Below are 18,005 nucleotides of genomic sequence, written 5' to 3'. Positions count from 1 at the left end.
ATGGAAGTCAAAATTGGAAATAGAAGAAAGCGCCCGTTAAAACAGAATTAGGTTTTAATAGGGAATTGAAATTTGAGAATGTTGTTGATCAGTTAAATAGCATTGAGGGGAAAAAGAAGATTTTTCGGGTTTTTTTAAATAATAATGGGATTATTGTGAGAATTTGAGGTATAGATATTAGGATCCAGTAGATGGAAGTAGTGCAACAATAATGGATGCAAGCTGCTGTTGAAATCTAAAGAAGAAGAAGAAGAAGAAGAAAGCGCCTATTTAAATTTAGCACATGCTAGTAGCAGACACGAAGGATCAGCACTTTTACTGTTACAGTTACCGTTCGGAAACTACCGTAATCAGTTCAGTTGAATCTAAACTTGGCAACTTTTTCTTTTTCAACCATAATAAATGTGATATTCAATTGACCTGTTATGACTCAAATTTTGGGTGTCCGCGCCCCGTCTGCTGCTGCTGCATCGCTGTGGAAAACCTGGAGTGGCAGAGATATCTGAGGCTTATATGTGTATATTTACTGTTTTTTTTTTTTGTTTTTTTTGTTTTTAACTTTGGGGTTGTGGCTTATAGTCTGAGGCAGCTCGTAGTTTGGAAAATACGGACTATAATCCTTCCTGGATTGTTTCTGTGAAGAACCCAGAGAGGGTTATTTTGTTATTATTTATTTCATTAATAGTGTTATTATTTATTTCCTGACTTTTGTTCTGTGAAGAACCCAGAAAGGGGTATTTGATTGTGCTTTCTGGAAAACAATACATTTTTACATTTAGGCACACTTTTTCTGTTACAAACTGATTCCGGCCCCCCGCCAAAGAAGGGAAAAGTTATGTGGCCCTCACAGGAAAAAGTTTGGGGACCCCTGAGCTAGAAGGACTGTTTTGTCTCTCACTCACTGACTGGCTGGTCACCAACATGTATGCCCTCTGGTTTCTATTCAACACATGCAGGCACTTTACAGACAGATAAGTCTATTTCGAAGACCACTTATATCCCGCTGGAGGTTTCCCTAAGCCAGGGTCAAACTGTGCAATCTTAGTCAAAATCTTTTTTTTATCGTGAAAGAAAACCTCTGGTTATGAGCTTGAGCTGCTGGACCGTGATCATCCAGTGAGCCAGAAGCACTGACCGCCCATTTAGCGCTCCAACTACAAAGACGATCTGTGAAAAATATCAAGCACTATTTGATATTTTCTGCAAAACTAATCTGGTCTGACTGCTGCTGTCACCGCCGTCTGATTCTTGTCCTCTTTTGTCCTAACATGAGTGCTTCTGCTCCGTCTTTCTCCGCCTTCGTTCCGTCTTTCCAGCTTTCGACACTAATAAAAAGCACTTTAAAAGCTGTAACTCATAGTACATTGATTGATATTTCTGTCCGATGTGATTGCGCTGCGGCATAATAGTGTAGCCTGGCATCTTCAATTGTGCAGTGTGACAGGAAAATATCTGGCTCACACAATGTCACACATTTTTTTTGTCCAAGTTCTTAAGCCTTAAATACTGTGAAATTTAAAACCCCTCCTAACTTTCACTCATCCCTTCTTGTGTTCCTGCCATAAAGAGACTCTGCATTTGACAGATGTTTAAAAACCCAGAACTTCTAATAAAATGGTCCTGAACTACAGGTTTAATGGTAATTTTGTTTCAAAACTGTATTATAGGTGGAAAACTTACCATAGTACCCATTAAAAACAGTGACCATTTCATCCCTAATGGACACTTAACATTTTTAGCTAGCGAGTTTATGTAGATAAGAACCTTAACATCTGAACATTGTAATGTCATTTTAACTCCTCCAGTGTCATAAAAACGCTGAACAAAAGTCAGAGAGTGACAAGTGAAGGTATTAAATGTTACCAACATGACATCACACCTGCACCTCATTCAATTTGCAGTGATCTTCAAACAGGAACATGTGATTGTGATCTCATATCCGAGAGCGGTAGTTAGCACAATAAGGAAAGCAGAGTGAAAAGTGTACGGTCGAGTTAGAGGATTCCTGGCATGAAATACCTGCAGTCGTCCCACATCGCACTTTAACACAGCTCTCCAAAACCAAAGTGACGCCATACACTAGTTCAATGCATTAAAAACCTTTGTTACTTCTTAATATAGTGAATATATAACTGTCCAAATTCATTTGTAAGTTTAAATTATGGCTATGCTAATCCTTTTTCATTATTTTACATGTTGATTTATTCTGTAGTTATTTTATGTCAATGTAGATTTACAACAACAGATCGAGTTCTTTCCTAAATTGTCTTGTTTTTTTTTTAATGTGCTTTCAAAATAAAGGTGATCACATTGAAGCTTGAAGAATTACGTTTTATGACGCTAAAAGCAACAACAACAAAAAAAAACTAAATAAAGTTGTTCTTAAATTTATTTTCTGTTATGCTTGTCATGAATTCAAGATCTTTAAATGTGTAATGTTATCAACTTAATTTCATTTGGAATAAACCTTTATAGTCCCATTCCTGGATCTGCAATAATGCAATTTATTAAAGCTGAGTCAATGGGAATTCTGGGTCAATATTAAGGTTGAAAAATGTGCTCTACACAAATGGTTTCAACAAGTGTTTACAATCTTCATTTGACATAAATTGATGAAATATAGCCTTTAAAGGAACATGAGTGTGTATAAATGACTATAAATGCATAAGAGGTTATATAAAAAAACAAAGCTGGACAATGATAACTGAGAGGAATTTGTAAAGTTCTTTCTACAGAATCTGAAGGAGAGTAATAAATTAATGGAAAACTTGATAATCTAATACAGAAACCAGTGGTAGTTCTGCACCCTCAGTTTTTTTTTTCTTTTCTCAATCTAAATGTCTCAATCACAAAAACTCAGATTAAACTAGATAAAAAAATTTTTTTAAATCTAATTCAGCTTTGACCAATCCAGAATTCCTAAAATCAGACACTAATTTCAGCGTCATGTACCACAATGCACAGACATATCTTACTTGTTCCATCAAACTTCAGGGCACCCAATTCTCATTAAGCAGGCAAACAAAACACAACAAAAAAGTACGTTGTTTTTTTTTTAATTCCACATGGGCCATCTCCTAACCAATATCACCTAAGGTGGTGAGTCACATCATCTACTCTACATCCAACCACTAAATGTCTTGACTCTCTGACAGAGGTACACCCAGGAAGAAAATACACTTTGAAACTTTTGTCAAGTAGTACAGCGTAGAGTAAAATTCTCAAAAGCCTCTTAAAACTTTACTGTACTATAAATAAGTCATTGTTAACAGTTGTCCTCTCAGTGTTCTGAGGCATCTGTAACGGTCTGTTATGTATTGAAAATGTGTCTTGTGCCGAGACAAATCTTTATTGGATAACTGTTTCTAAAGGGAGCAAAAGATGCCATATGGTTTGGTCTTTAATGAGGAAGAGGACCAACCAGGTAGCTATAAATAAGAGTCAAAATAATAATATGTGTTTCCCTGGAAACTGGCATTTACTATTTCAGTGAAGCAAAACTGAAACTAAAATCATTCTGAAAATGTGCAAGACCATAATATGTTTAAGATATTTTTTTTTTTAAGAAAAAACGCCCATCACTCATGCATGATAATATTGCAACTACTTTTTTTTTTTTTAATTACCATCTTGTGAGTTTTTGAAAGTGCATTAAATTAAGTTCCTTAGTTTGTTTTTTCACCCGCACTCTGAGGCCAACAAAGTGTGTAACAGTCTTTACCAGGACCTGGAGATGGTAACAGATGTTAGATGTTTGAAGTGAACTCGGGAGAGCGCAATCCAGAAATTTTACAGAGTGCCAAAAACATCTCATCGTATCATAAAGCAGACTGAAAGGTTACATTTGTTTAACTTTACTGCTTGCTGGGTTCAGTGCATGCACTGGAAACCTCACACATGCTGGCGTGCAACAATCAGACAGCCTTAGCTGCAACGCGGACTGTTTCATGTCAAACAGAATCCGGTCCATGAAACGAGCTTGAGCTCATCTGACAAATCCCTTTTTCACGCACACATTGACACCATCAATGCCACTGCTCTGCCTCTGACTAGGGAAAGCCATGAACTAACATCACTTTGGTTGATTCAAGCAAATTACACATTAAAGGAGAAATCTGGATGCAAGTGAGTAACAAAATATCAACCATAACATGGTGTTCTTCTTAAAAGATTAAGAAAATAATAATAATAATAATAATAATTGTACCTTGGACATTGATTATGGTATGTATATTTTTGGTTGACTCAAGCTGCTTTGTCCAAGCTTTCATTGTAATTTATAAAGAACTCCAAAACGATCATCTCGAAGCTGCCAGAAAACCTTATCCGCTACAAAACAATACTATGTCGCCATCTTGTGGGCAAAAAACAACATTGCTAAAAAATGAATTGATGCAGATCCACTGCTCTGTTTAGAGCTAATTGGTTATACAGAACGTAATAATAATAATTATTACTACTACTATTATTTTTGGAATAAAGATTGAGTAAAGGGGAACTATTAGGCAAATTTAACTTTTTGCCTGTGTTTGTAGTTCCAACAGTCCAAGGTTAATGTTTTTGGTGTCTGGAAACGAGCCACTTCAGCAACATGTAACGCCATAAATGTAAATGTAACGCCATAAATCACCAGTGTCTGGTGATTTATGTTAACCCTAGGCACTGAGGCCTCACTCACAATCCTAACACCCACACTGTGCACAGGGGGCAATAGCAAACTCCGGGACACTATAGAGCATTTTCCAGGCAGATTCACACAATGCTAAGGCCCAACTTAATTATTTGAACTTCCAATCAAGCTTGTTAAATCGCACACTCCTTCGTCAAAAGCTAAAACCATTCCATTGTCTGTACGCCTTTCCAGTATGAGAAACCCGTTGCTGCTATCTTACTCATAAATCACACAACAATGAAATAAAGAATAATTAAGTATTCACTAAAAGTCAACCGAGCAGAAAGCACACCAGTAGTGAAAACGCCAATTTAGCCTACTGCACTTATACCAACTCAGCACCATGATTTAACTACATGTTATACCAGAAGACATTTCAAGCTAAACAAATTCGTTAGCTAGTCCTACAGCAACAGTTTATATAAGCCCACTCAATTCACAGGAGGCGTTGTGGCTCTTACCTTAAGAAGTTTCTCTCTTTCTTGTCTTTATCCTTGCAAAGTTTGCAAAAAGTCCTAAAACTTCACCTTCCTCACTAGTTAGGACTCGATGGCCGTCAAGGATACTGCGGAAAGCCTCTTTACACATAACAGTTGTCCTGAGTTCTTTTTTTTCTTTTCTTTTTTTTTCTTCGTTTCACTTGCGAAGAAAGTAATCTCTCCGTCACGGTTTTTCAGTTTTCGAAAAGCTGAAATAATTGAGTAGTATTCCCTCCCGAATGCTTTTTGAAATCTTGACAGTGGCCCGGGTTTTTGAATGGCACTTGCTGCTGCCAATGAGCTTGACGTGGCTTCTGTGTGCTCGCCATTTCTAGCATTTTTGCTGTTTTTTTTTGTTGTTTTTGGTTTTTTTTCTTCGCTAAAGTTAGCTACAATTAATTCAGGCTGAGCAAAGCTGGTAGAGGGCGATGCTTCCAAGCTAACATCGGTAATATATTGGGGGAACTTTTTTATTATTATTATTTGCTTCTGTCTCTTTTCCTAGCTCTTCTCGCTGGATTTCGGTTACCGCAGTATATTTTCTGCCAACACGACGGCGATAAATTTTCCCACAGTTACAACCTATCTGACCATGAATCAGTTGCAAATTCATTTCAAATTAAACTTGTTCTTAGAGAATCTGATCTTGGAGTAGTACAATGGAAACCACCATTGATATGCCTGCTCAGAAAGTAAAAGGTAGCAAGGTTGACATTTTTCCACCAGATACGTGGACGATGCATGTGAAAAAGGTTTCATCAACACCAGTTTTGGTTTTGATGAAACCAATACTGAACTTTTTGGAACACATGCAAAATGGCATAAAAACATCATCTCCACCATAAAACACAGTGGAGGAAGAGTGATGCTATGGGAATGTTTTCTGGTCAGACCTAGTGAAGATGTATGAAGCTATGTGTAGGGCTGGAGCTACAATGGGATTTCTGAGTTGTAATCATATTTGTGTTAGAATGACCTAAATCCAATCGAAAATGTTTGGCAAGTAGTTAAAATTGCTGTTCACTGACACTCTTCAATCATTTCTATTCAGTTTTCGTCTTGAGGCACTTTACAAAAAAAAAAATAATAATAATAGTAATAATAATTTCAGTTGAAGAGTATTCCGTCTAAGGAAGCCCAGCAGATTGCATCGAGTTTTTGACTCGCAGCATTCGCTCCTCGTGGAACGATTCTGACTGAGTTTGACCTACTTTGCAAAACATGAGCAAAATGTTCAGTCCCTCGATGTGCAAAATTGTTAGAGATGAATTCCAAAAGCCCTCAAGCTGTAACTCCAGTAAAAGAAGCTTAAAATATCACTCATTAAATATTTACTCAGTTTCAGCAAAAAAAAAAAACATCAGAAATTGGTCTCTCCCATTTTCCAGGACGTTTTTATCTGAATGCTATTTATTCATTAGCGGTCCCTTAAGCTCTTTAACTGTCAAATCTAACAACAGAAAATAATGAATCAGCTTTATGTGGCCTAACTTATTATTTTCTTATTACTGTTTTTACCAGCCACCTCCCAAAAGTAGAAAACACAATAAGCCACTAAAGCAAATAAAAACATGGCCTCCCTAGTAGACGATACCAATGTAAACATGTAAATAGCTCATTTGAACGTTGCTAAGTCTAAGATAATAACATCAACTCAGTGGCATTGGAAGAATTGTGAAATATGTTTGCTTTATTAATGTGTTTTCCTGTGTTGTTAATAGTAATTAACATGCAAATGAACGCTTGGAGCCAAACTGGGGCATGTGCTTCTCTTTTCATAATTACTGTGTAACATCAGCATTATAAATGAGATCTCTCTCGCTGGAAGACAAGACAGTAATTGGGGTTTTGACTAAATAACTTGCTGCCCAGAATAAAACATCAGACAGAGGGGATAATAATGATCTCTGTTAATTATGTGTCTGATCCCAGGAGAGACTGGTCTGTGATGGATTAGCAGAATTAGCATACATTGAAATATGTGTATAGATTGTTTCTACGGACGTACGCTATTATCAACTGCTATCATGAATATTGGTAGTTAAATCCTTAACTATTTCTGCTGCTGGATTGTTTTCAATGTCCAAAGATTCCTTGATTCAATTTTTATTGAAACTGAAACCCATTTTAGCCTAACACACTAACTGAAAACAAAAAAAGATTATGATTAAAGCTGAGCATTTAAAAAAACAACAACAACAACAACTTAGGACAAGTTGTACAATTTGGGTTTATGGTATATGTGGGACCTTTGTGTAGTTGGAATAATGTGCCTAAACCCTGTTAAAATTTTGCTCATCTGACCTATGATGAAAAGGTTAAGAGTGTCCAGGAACAACTCAGGAACCAACAGGAAGGCTCAGGCCCATCATAAACTTCAACATGCTGGAAAACCGCCATTACCACATGTAAAGTCGGTTCTTTCTTTCAAACCTGTCAACAGAGAAACCATCAAGCCTGCTGGTGGAAATATGGGGGCCGTTTTTGCCAGTGACAGAGATGCTCTGTACAAAGTGGGTAGAGCAAAACAACAACAACAAAAAAGAACTACTCCAAATTTGATAACTTCAAATTATATCAACAGCCAGATGGTTGAAACTTGGACTTGATTCAAAACACAAATCAAAATTGGTTTTGGAAAAAGAATAAAGCAGCTTTAGCTTTTGAAATGGTTCTCGACTTTAATCCGATTTGAAATTTTGAAGACTTTGTTTGCGTCGGTGCTAAGAACAAGACAAATTTAAATGAAGTGTATCATCAGTTCTGTCACTGAGATTGGTCAGATTAAAATTCCACTTTACAAAACGTAAAAAATATTTTTCTTCAGTTTTTTTTTTTGTTTGTTATTCATTTACATTCCTTGAACTTTTCAGTGCTGTTAAAATTGATTTCAGATATCTATTTCTAAAGGCTTTCACAGAGGGACTATTTAACACAACTGGGAAACAGCAGCCCAAATTTTCTGTCTCTGCAGAAAATACAAAGTAAATACACATTTGCAATAGAGCAGAGTTTACTGAATCAATGTGTCTGATGTCGGAATGAAAGACAGAGATAAAGTGTTCTTTCAGTCTTTATTTATTTGGAAAGCAACAAAATCGACCATGTGCAACACGGAACCAGTCACTTTAGTTGGAGGTCATGACCTGAAAAAACAAAAGGAAAATATTATTTTATTCTGTGCAATAACATAACATTGTGTCAGATGTCTGTCCTTCCATAAGATCTTTTAATATAGTTAAATTACAGTGTTTTTTTTTTTCAACCTTTTATTATTTTGTAACAATTTCAAACATTCTAACTAGAGACACACAGTTAGCTGGTTAAATTTGAAAAGCAAAAAAATACAAAAATAAAAATTAAAAAAAATCCCCCATTTTTACCAAATGTTTCTACTATATAAATGTTTCTACTTACATTGTTGATCCAGCTGATGTAGTCGCTGACTCTGGTGAAGACAGATGGCTTCTTGGGGTAGTTGCAGCCCGCACTTGAGCCGAAGCTCACCACTCCATGGACATCCCAAGAGCCATCAGGGTTCCTGCAGTTCAGGGGACCGCCGGAGTCTCCCTGGAGGACAGAAGGGACAATGTAACTCTGGACAGTACGTCTTACACTTACACAAACGTTAGTGTAAGGATTGTTGTTTTGCTCTGCCCCCAAGGGTAGTTTATTAGTCAAATGAAAGTTTATCAAATATAGGTAGTCTGACTTACGTTGCAGCTAGCCACCTCACCATCGCCTCCAGCACAAATCATGCTAGTGGTGACCAGGGAGCCCCACCAGTCGCTTCTGCTGCAGGTGGCGTAATCGACCACGGGGAGGAGGGCCTGCTGCAGGATGTCAGCGATGGGGCCTCCAGCTTTATTCAAAAACAAATAAGACGCCTAAATTAACAACTGGAGTTCAGAAGAACATCTTCATTAATAATGTCTTAGCTTATTTTTTGAGTTGTGATCATGTATCATCATTTCAAGAGAAGTGTTTTAGCTGTGCATTTTACAGATTAACTGAAATGACTAATTGACTGAAAAGCTTTATTCACTCAAGCCTTAATCAGGTCCGTGGTAAGTCACGTTTGGGTTCAAGATTATTGTCTGTAAAACCAGTCTTCAAAAAAATAAAAAATAAATACAAAAAGACATGAATTACGGGTTTCTTCTTAAATATAACGTCAATCCACCTTAGCACAAGGCTGAGGCGGACTGTTTGTCTTTCTCTTGTGGCTGCAGGACTTACTCCAGAGACGTCCCCAGCCAGTGACGTAGCAGGGAGCCTGGTGGGGCAGAATATCACCAGCGTTGGGGAGACAGGCAGGGGTGATGGAAGCTGAGATTTGGACAGGAGATGCCAGCTTGATCAGGGCAATGTCGTTGCTGGACCATGAGAAGTAGGTAAAGATACAAAAAAAAAAATCAGAAACAGAGCAGCGTGGGAAAAATGACCCAATGTGGGTACATCATCATAACACCCAGCATGCCGCGGGTTCTCTCCGAGAAATCCGTTCCCCACCGGATATTGTAAGAGTCCCAGTTGGGGTGGACGATGATCTTCTGAGGGCTGATGGCAATGGAACCACCCTCGTTGGAGGCGGTCAGGTCATGTTTTCCCAGGTAAACTCTGTAGGTGCGGCTTCTGTTTAATCGAAGAAAGGAAAAAAAAAAAAAACAGAAAAAAATCCAATGAAATACAAATAAATGTACAACATCACTAAAGTTACCAATAATAGAAGACCGTTATATTAGAAAGAAACTAGGGCATTTAAATAACCTGAATTGAAGACTGGCATGAAGTGCAAAAATATCACAATTTATTTTTCTTTTTTGGAGAGAAAGCTGATGGTTTTTTCGGGGGCAGGAGTGGGATGCGGAGTTAGGAGTTTGTCCTGTAACTGGTGGGTTTCTGGTATGAACCCCTGCTCATGTGTGTCATGGTTTGGTTACTGGGATTTCAAAGCTTACTAACCACAAAAATATAATTAAAATTTGGTATTATTATTTTTAAAAATATATATTTACAGGGTTTTTTTTTGAGTAAAACTGGCACGCTTCTATGTTTAAGGATTTTAAAGAAGCCTATTGAGTGTTCACAAATTAACACAGTAATACAAAGTGGATTTTTTTTTTCTATTCTGTTACATTTGTAATCCAACTTAATACTATTTCTATTGTCATCAGACTGAATTTCATTGAAATATTATTTTTTTATTCTAATTCAATTAATTGTAAATTCAAAACTCATAATTGTAATTATGTCTTATTTATTTTTTATTTTTTACCCGATGCAGTGAGCAGCAGTGAGGACCCACTGGCTGGAGATCAGAGTGCCACCACAAGTGTGGTAGTAAGAGCTACCACTCAGGTACTGCAGAGACGCCTGAGGAGAGCATAAGAACAAGCACAGACACACACGCGTCATGATTTGATGAAAACACTCGAATTTGGAATCCAGTAAGAGGGGAACATACCTGCCAGGGCCAGCTGTTCTGACGGACGTCGACTCCGCCGACCACCCTGGTAAGGATGGGGGGGTAGGTGGGCAGGCCACAGCCGTAGGCTAAAAGAAAACAGTACAAAACATTGTTATTCTTACAATTTCCTATGTTAATCAAATGTTAATCAATACAAAGTTACTATTTCAGCTTTGTGCTTAGGATGAAACACAAGGATGACATTTATTTTTTTTTCTTTTTTAAAGTCAGTGAAGAACCTGTAGCTTACCACCGGCAACGAACAAAGCCAAGATCACAAACTTCATTGTAACTGTCTGTGAGTTTTATGACGACTCGCAGCTCTTTATATACGATATCACTGTGGCCATATCAGACAAATTGTGAATAATTTTCCTGGCCCCGGCCAGGAAAGGTGGGATGGAAAAACAAATTTAGCCTTGGAGATAAGAGTGGGAGATAAATGGGCCGTATCTGTCATGTGAGAAAAACACAGATGCCTCCTGATGTTGTCCGCTTCTTTTTAGCGGCTGAGGAAATATATTTTACCTGAAAATATCTGTTAAAATTTAGAGAGTTTTACTCATCATTTTAAATGTACATATTACAATCACTAACATATTTTATTTGAATTTTATGTTGTTGCCTAATACAAAATTGTATAAAATTACGAAATGGAAAACAAATAAATGGATTTCAATATTTTTACAAGTAAACATCTGAAAATTTTGAGCACGCATTTGTGTACACTCTCCTTATGTCAATGCTACTGCTCAGGAGAATCCGCTTTTGCTGCAATTATATCAGCTTGTTGGCTGGTTTATGACTCTACCAGTCCTGAACATTTATAGTGAAATTTGTTATTTTTGTCTCTGCAAGAACACTGAACCTCAATATTGAAGTATTGTCACAGATCATCAAGTGGCTTTATTTAACAGATGAAGGAGGAGTTCTACTAAAACTATCTGAATACAGATGTTTAGTTATAAAAATAAAATCAATGCAACCTCTGTAGTTGAAAACGAATAACAGAAATTATACCCGACACATTTTGAGGTTTATGTAAGGTAAGTCGGTAATCAGCGAAATTCAAAAAATGGTTACTGGTTTATGCATATGTCAATCCAGTTTTTCTGGCATCTCCTAATAGAAATAGGTGTGTGTGTGTGTGTGTGTGTGTGTGTGTGTGCGTTTGTTTGTAATACCTTGTGGGGACGATTTTCCTGACATATACTACGTTGTGGGGACCAATCGCTCCTCGTGGGGACCTGAGCCTGGTCCCCACGAGGGGAAACCCTGTTTTTGGGTCAGGGGTCAGAGTTAGGGCTAAGGTATGAATTGAGTTTTGGTTAGGGTTAGGGTTAGGTATGTGATGGTTAGGGTTAGGAAAAGGGTAAAGGTAAGGTTTAGGCTGTAGAAATGAATGGAAGTCAATGGAAAGTCCCCACAAAGATAGCAAAACAAACATTGTGTGTGTGTGTGTGTGTGACATGTTCAACAAACAAACAAAAAAAAAAAGAAACTTTGGCTGCAGAACACTTTGACCTTCCAGTCGTGTTTCACATCTGCTAGTCCGCATAATCACCTGTAGGCGGCTTGTCCACCTGCGGCTCTGCCCTCTCTGTTAAAATTTCTCATGGGGCAATTTTCCAGGAATTAGAACCAGACTTAGCAGATTGCATAAGAAAGGTGGTGAGAGTTATAAATATGTCGGAAGCTAGCTTTGAACTGTGAAGACACTGACACGATGAAGTTTGTGGTGCTTGCTTTGCTCGTTGCCGGCGGTAAGTCGCATTTTGCCGCCAAGAACAACGGACAAAAATCATGTTTCTATTCCCCTCTGTTCATTTGATGAACATGTTTACCTAAAATGTGTAAGTTTAAACCTAGCTGATTAAATTACGAGCTTTTAACATGGTTCCTTTATTTCAGCCTACGGGTGCGGTAATCCCACCTTCCAGCCCATAGTGAGCAGAGTGGTTAACGGAGAGGACGTCAGGCCTCACAGCTGGCCATGGCAGGTAGGAAGAATACAAAGTGTTTGAAATCTACAAAGCAACTTTTAAAATAAAAGCAATTAAAAGTACTGAGATAGTGCAAGTAAATATTTGGAGGCTGAGGGGAAAAAATATGAAAGTACACAATTCCCCTTTTGTGTGACATTGTGAAAAAGTAAAAAAAAAAAAAAAACTGAAGTAAAAAGTCTGAATGGAAAAGTTTTCAAATATTTAAAAAGGTCAGCCAATGAAAAGGAAGTCTGGCCACACTTTGCATTTACTACTTTACAACCAGTAAAGTAGGAATTAGAGTTTGTTCAGTAAATGAAATTGAAACAATGATACCAACCGTGATAATTAATCTTAAAAATAAGCCTTGGTATTCTCACATATTCTTCCAGATTTCCCTGCAGTACAACAGTAACGGTGAGTGGAGACACACTTGCGGCGGCACTCTGATCTCTAACCAGTGGGTCCTGACTGCTGCTCACTGCATCAGGTAGGAGACTGTCGCCAAACAGTATTACAAAGGCCCAAGAGTTCCATATAAAAACATTTGTTTTAGCATCTTGCTTCCAAAAATGCTTAATGTGTGAGCTTCATATGTCAACTGCTTCTGTTTTTTTCCCTTTTCTTAGCTCAGGCCGGCAGTACAGAGTGGGTTTGGGAAAGCACAACCTGCTGGAGAATGAGAACGGCTCTCTGTTCCTGGGCACTGCCACCATCATTGTGCATGAGAACTGGAACTCTTTCTTCATCCGGTAGCTATCCCGGTCTAAACCATATTTGTGAAGAATGCAGCAGTTCGAGCTCTGATAAAGTTTGATGTCCCTCTGTCTTCCACAGTAATGACATCGCCCTGATCAAGCTGGAGGCCCCCCTTGAATTCTCTGACACCGTCCATCCTGCTTGTCTTCCCGCTGACGGCTTCATCCTCCCCCATAATGCACCCTGCTTTGTGACCGGGTGGGGCCGTCTATACAGTGAGTTGTCTGTTATGGGTCAGGTGGAAACACCCACGAAATATAAAGTTATATCCAGCTGTATGTGACGTGCCTATACTGCCCACCTGTGGTCATTCTATGTAAACTCTACCATGCAGGAGATGCATGTTGTGATTTATAAATTTATAAATTGATTTCTTTATTTTGCACTTTTAGTGTTTTTAGATGTTTTGTAAAAACATACATTTTCAAAACTAAATATTCGGTCTCCATTTTAATACATTTTGTATCTTACGTTGGTGCTTATTGACTGGAATCTGCTAATGAAGCTTTGCTGGCTGATTGGAAAATTTGTCATTTTGATTGGATTAACATGTATGTGTTATTTAGAAACTTAAAATATAACACATCAGTGGCTGTGGTAATAAGGTGGTTTTCCAAAAGCCTTTGGCTGACAGACATGTGTCTCTCACGTGCACAGCTGGTGGTCCCATCGCTGACATCCTGCAGCAGGCTCTGCTGCCCGTTGTGGACTACGCCACCTGCAGTCAGTCCGACTGGTGGGGCTCTCAGGTGACACAGACCATGGTCTGCGCTGGTGGAGACGGAGTCGTTTCTGGATGCAATGTGAGTCCTAAGCACAACAACTTTCGGTTGTTTTTTTTTCCTCCATCTGTAAGGATCGAGTCTTCCTTTGTGTATCAATGGATGGCTCTGTGCATATGTGGAAATATGAAAGTCTTTATTATTATTATGTTTTGTTGGTGAAATGTCTGTCTGAAATAAATGATCATTATCATTATCAAAATGTACCATCTTTTGTTTATCTTGAATGTAAACGGGATGTTTACTTTCAAGGCATGGAGAGATCTCCTCAAAAGTGATTTATCCCTTCCTGTCAAAAAATTTAAACACATCTTGCAGATCTGTATGCTACATATTACATTTTATTCTGTAGGATTTTGATAGCTGATTTTTTTTTTGTTTGTTTGTTTGTTTGTTTGTTTGTGTGGCACTGTTAGGGAGACTCTGGCGGTCCTCTGAACTGTCAGGGCTCTGACGGATCCTGGGAGGTTCACGGTATTGTCAGCTTTGGCTCTGGGATCAGCTGCAACTACAACAAGAAGCCCACCGTCTTTACTCAAGTCAGCTCCTTCCTGGACTGGATCAACGCTGTAAGCTTCTGAAACTGCTACTAAATGGCTGGATGTGAAGTTCAAATTATTGATGCCATAGAAAACCTGACATATCCTCATGATTTCTTTCACAGAAAATAGTGGCCAACTGATGGAGCACCATTCTGGGACCAAGGCTATCTAAAAACAATAAAACCTTTTTACACACTGCATGTGTTGTGTCATGCTGATTTTATTGCTCATAGCAAAACCGGACTTGATGTCCGCAGTTTGTGTGTGGGACAAGGGACACATCTAAAGTTACAGGACCCTGAATTGCTGCGTCCCATTTTTTTTTTCATGGCAGGAATGCTGAGTGAAGAATCTAGCCGACATGCAGCTCTGAGCAACAGCACATTTAAACCATGACGTTTTAGTGCTTCATAGACCAAAAATAAGATTTTAAAGTCTATCATTTGCACAAACTGGGAGACAGTTGGAGACATGGTGAAGAAAACCTAGTTGAAAGAAGCAGCATAGTCACTGAGATAAGAATGGAGGCATCTTTCCATCTCTGCTGTCCTTGAATGAGAACCAGGCAGTTGACACGAGTTGTGGTTTGAGAAAGATGTGGATGTTAAGATGATGTTTTAATTTTTAAAAGTGTTTTTACTGCATGTTTAAAATGTAAAAAAAAAAAAAAAATGCATCATTTATTTAAATTAAAATTTTACTGAACAGTAAAAATTTTTTACTGCTGACGCGTTCAGAAATCGCTAACTTGCTTACATCTGTCTGCGTGCAGGCTCTTTTTTTGACACCCACCTATTGAGACTCCATCAAATTGCAAAGTGCACAAATGGAAAAACGGAGAACACGTTTCCTAGGTTACATAAGATCGTAATGGGCAAAAAATAAGTCTGACATTTCAACTCCAAACTGTGGAGATACAGTCAGAATGAGGTCTGTGGTGCTTGCTCGGCAGTAAGCAGCACACAATATATTCAACCTTTATCTCCTCGCATACTAAATGCTGTGTGTTTTGCGTGTGCAGTTTAAATGTTTTCTTTCTGTCTTGGCTTTAACCCCTTCAGTGAGCCGAATGGTTAATGGAGTGGATGTCAGACCCCACAGCTGGTTCTGACAGGTGAAATGAAAGCGCAAAATGTCACTCAGCAAAGCAGAATGTACCTAAATGACTTGAAATAATGCTAAAGGAATATTTGCGACTGAGCGTGTCAGAGAACAGAGGCAAGTTTATAGTGCCAACAAAGCAGAAAGGCAAATGTTAAATCATACATTTTTAACTAAAAACAGAAAACTTAAAGAAAATAATTAAGATGTATACTTTGTATAGAAAAAAAAACAACCTCATGCGCACATTCATTTAACTAAAAACAGCAGCAGTTAAAAGTGAACTGAATTATGGAAAAACATAAAATTCCATGCAGGATACACCATTATTATTATTATTATTATTATTATTATTATTATTATTATTATTATTTAATTTCAAGTAAGTACGGAAGTTCCAAACCATGAAACTTCCGTTCTTGTTTCAGGTTTCTTCGCAGTGCAAGGTTGACGGTGTGTGGGAACATTCCTGTGGGGCTGGGGGCTCCTTTGGTCTCTGCACAGTGGATCCTGACTGCTGCGCACCGCATCATGTAAGAAAAAAAAAAATACAACTTAGAGAGGGCCATGGCCACAAACTAACTGTGCCACTACTAATAATGCTTAGATAAAAGGGATTTAATTGGATTTCTGTTGCTTCTGATGGACCAACTTGTAGCGAACACATGGAGTGGAGAGTGGCTCTGGGAAAGCATAGCCTGAACCAGATAGAGTCTGGCTCTGCGTTCATGGGGAGGGCTAGCATTGTTATGCATGAGGAATGGGACCCTTTAACTCTTCGGTAAGTAAGTAAGCATGCAGACATACTGAAATCACTTGGTAAACGGTGCTAAAAACCAGCGTGTGTCATCTGCAGTAATGGCATTGCCTTCTGCTGGCTTCACCCTCACCTCTAATGAAACCTCCTATATCACCAGATGGCTGCTCACTTGCGAGTACAACAAGAAGTCCACAGTCTTTACTCAAATTAGCTCTTGCATGGACTGGATCAACTCTGCTAGCTGCTGAAATGGCAAGTAAATTGACGAAAAAGGTTCAACATGTGACATATGTCTGAACAATGTCACCTTTCACTACAGTCTCTTTCACAGTCAATTGCCAGTTGATAGAGGAGGACAGAAGCTGCTGAATGCATTTTTAATTTAATAAAATATGACATTTTTTCATTAACATAAAAAGCAATAGATTACGTTTAAATTGATCCTACAGCAAATGGCTCAATCCAGCATGAAAGTGCAGTACAACTTTAATTTAGCAACAGGTCGAGAAAAAACTAAAATGGAAAAAAATAAAATAAAATAGTGTTCAGTAGTCGAAACACACCTCATCTTCACAAGTGATGGGAACATTTTATCACCAACCATCTGCCGTGTTCTTGGTCTCCAACATCTGTTTGACATTCTGCACGTTTCCCACACCAGGAGCAGAACTAGTCAGCAGGGGTCGTCGGTCTATGACGGCGCAAATATATCACTATTTTTTAACTGTAACACTGTACACGCGTCATCAGCTATGAAAAGGCTCTTGGTTCTTGCGGTTGTGGTGGCGGGTGGTAAGAGACTAAATCTGTTTCAATACGTCAACTTGTTCTTGCTTTGTCTGCCTTGTATTTGTTAATTAAATCGACTATTTGGGAATACTCCTGAAATATTTACTAGATACATACATTAAAACGGATGGCATTTGCTTTTTGTGGTGAAAATTAAAAAAATATACATATACTGCTCAAAAAAATAAAGGGAACATTTCACTTTAATTTTGTGTGTGGCTCCAAATCCAGGCCTCCATTGGTTAATAAATTTGATTTCCATTGATGATTTTTGTGTGATTTTGTTGTCACCACATTCAACTTTGTACAGAACAAAGTATTCAATGAGAATATTTCATTCATTCAGATCTAGGATGTGTTATTTGAGTGTTCCCTTTATTTTTTGAGCAGTGTATATCACTAAGTATATCAGATTATATGAGTAGGAAATAGCATCATGTTGTTTCCGATTCAGCGTATGGATGTGGATTCCCCACCTTCCCCCCTCTTCTGAACCGGGTAGTTGCAGGAGAGGGCGTCAGACCCCACAGCTGGCCCTGGCAGGTATCATGTGTTCTGATTCCCCCGGCAGCAGCACGGTCTCACATTACCATGTTAGCTAGGCAAAAAGAAATTGAAATTCCGCCTTTTATTTTTGTGCTTTTTTTTTTTTTTTTTTTTAAAGTG

The 18,005-nt window shown here is 38.2% G+C and overlaps 2 protein-coding genes and 1 long non-coding RNA gene across 3 annotated transcripts in view; 1 reads left to right on the top strand and 2 right to left on the bottom strand.

Moving 5' to 3' along the window:
• LOC103138965 (uncharacterized) overlaps window positions 1-5,620 on the bottom strand; it is a 42,012-nt gene extending 36,392 nt beyond the window's left edge. The window contains exon 1 of the long non-coding RNA XR_476351.2: window positions 5,134-5,620. This is a non-coding gene — a long non-coding RNA (uncharacterized LOC103138965). The remainder of the gene's footprint in view (window positions 1-5,133) is intronic.
• A 2,590-nt stretch (window positions 5,621-8,210) lies between these two features.
• Window positions 8,211-10,982, bottom strand: LOC103138964 (chymotrypsin-like elastase family member 2A). Its single transcript, XM_007553386.2, has 8 exons — window positions 10,872-10,982; window positions 10,619-10,707; window positions 10,430-10,527; window positions 9,664-9,786; window positions 9,391-9,527; window positions 8,868-9,013; window positions 8,569-8,721; window positions 8,211-8,297 (listed from the first exon to the last, which is right to left on the bottom strand). Exons 1-8 carry the CDS (start codon window positions 10,906-10,908, stop codon window positions 8,280-8,282), a joined length of 801 nt encoding a protein of 266 aa, XP_007553448.1. The 5' UTR covers window positions 10,909-10,982; the 3' UTR covers window positions 8,211-8,279.
• A 1,293-nt stretch (window positions 10,983-12,275) lies between these two features.
• On the top strand, window positions 12,276-14,889 carry LOC103138962 (chymotrypsin-like elastase family member 2A). The gene is made up of 8 exons (XM_007553381.1): window positions 12,276-12,384; window positions 12,533-12,621; window positions 12,999-13,096; window positions 13,236-13,358; window positions 13,444-13,580; window positions 14,023-14,168; window positions 14,564-14,716; window positions 14,812-14,889. The coding sequence occupies exons 1-8, from the start codon at window positions 12,348-12,350 to the stop codon at window positions 14,827-14,829; spliced, it is 801 nt and encodes a 266-aa protein (XP_007553443.1). The 5' UTR covers window positions 12,276-12,347; the 3' UTR covers window positions 14,830-14,889.
• Window positions 14,890-18,005: the final 3,116 nt, after the last annotated feature.

Source organism: Poecilia formosa, unplaced genomic scaffold, assembly GCF_000485575.1.
Source record: "Poecilia formosa unplaced genomic scaffold, Poecilia_formosa-5.1.2 Scaffold56, whole genome shotgun sequence".
NCBI lineage: Eukaryota > Metazoa > Chordata > Actinopteri > Cyprinodontiformes > Poeciliidae > Poecilia > Poecilia formosa.
This window is presented reverse-complemented; position numbering and strand designations above follow the sequence as displayed.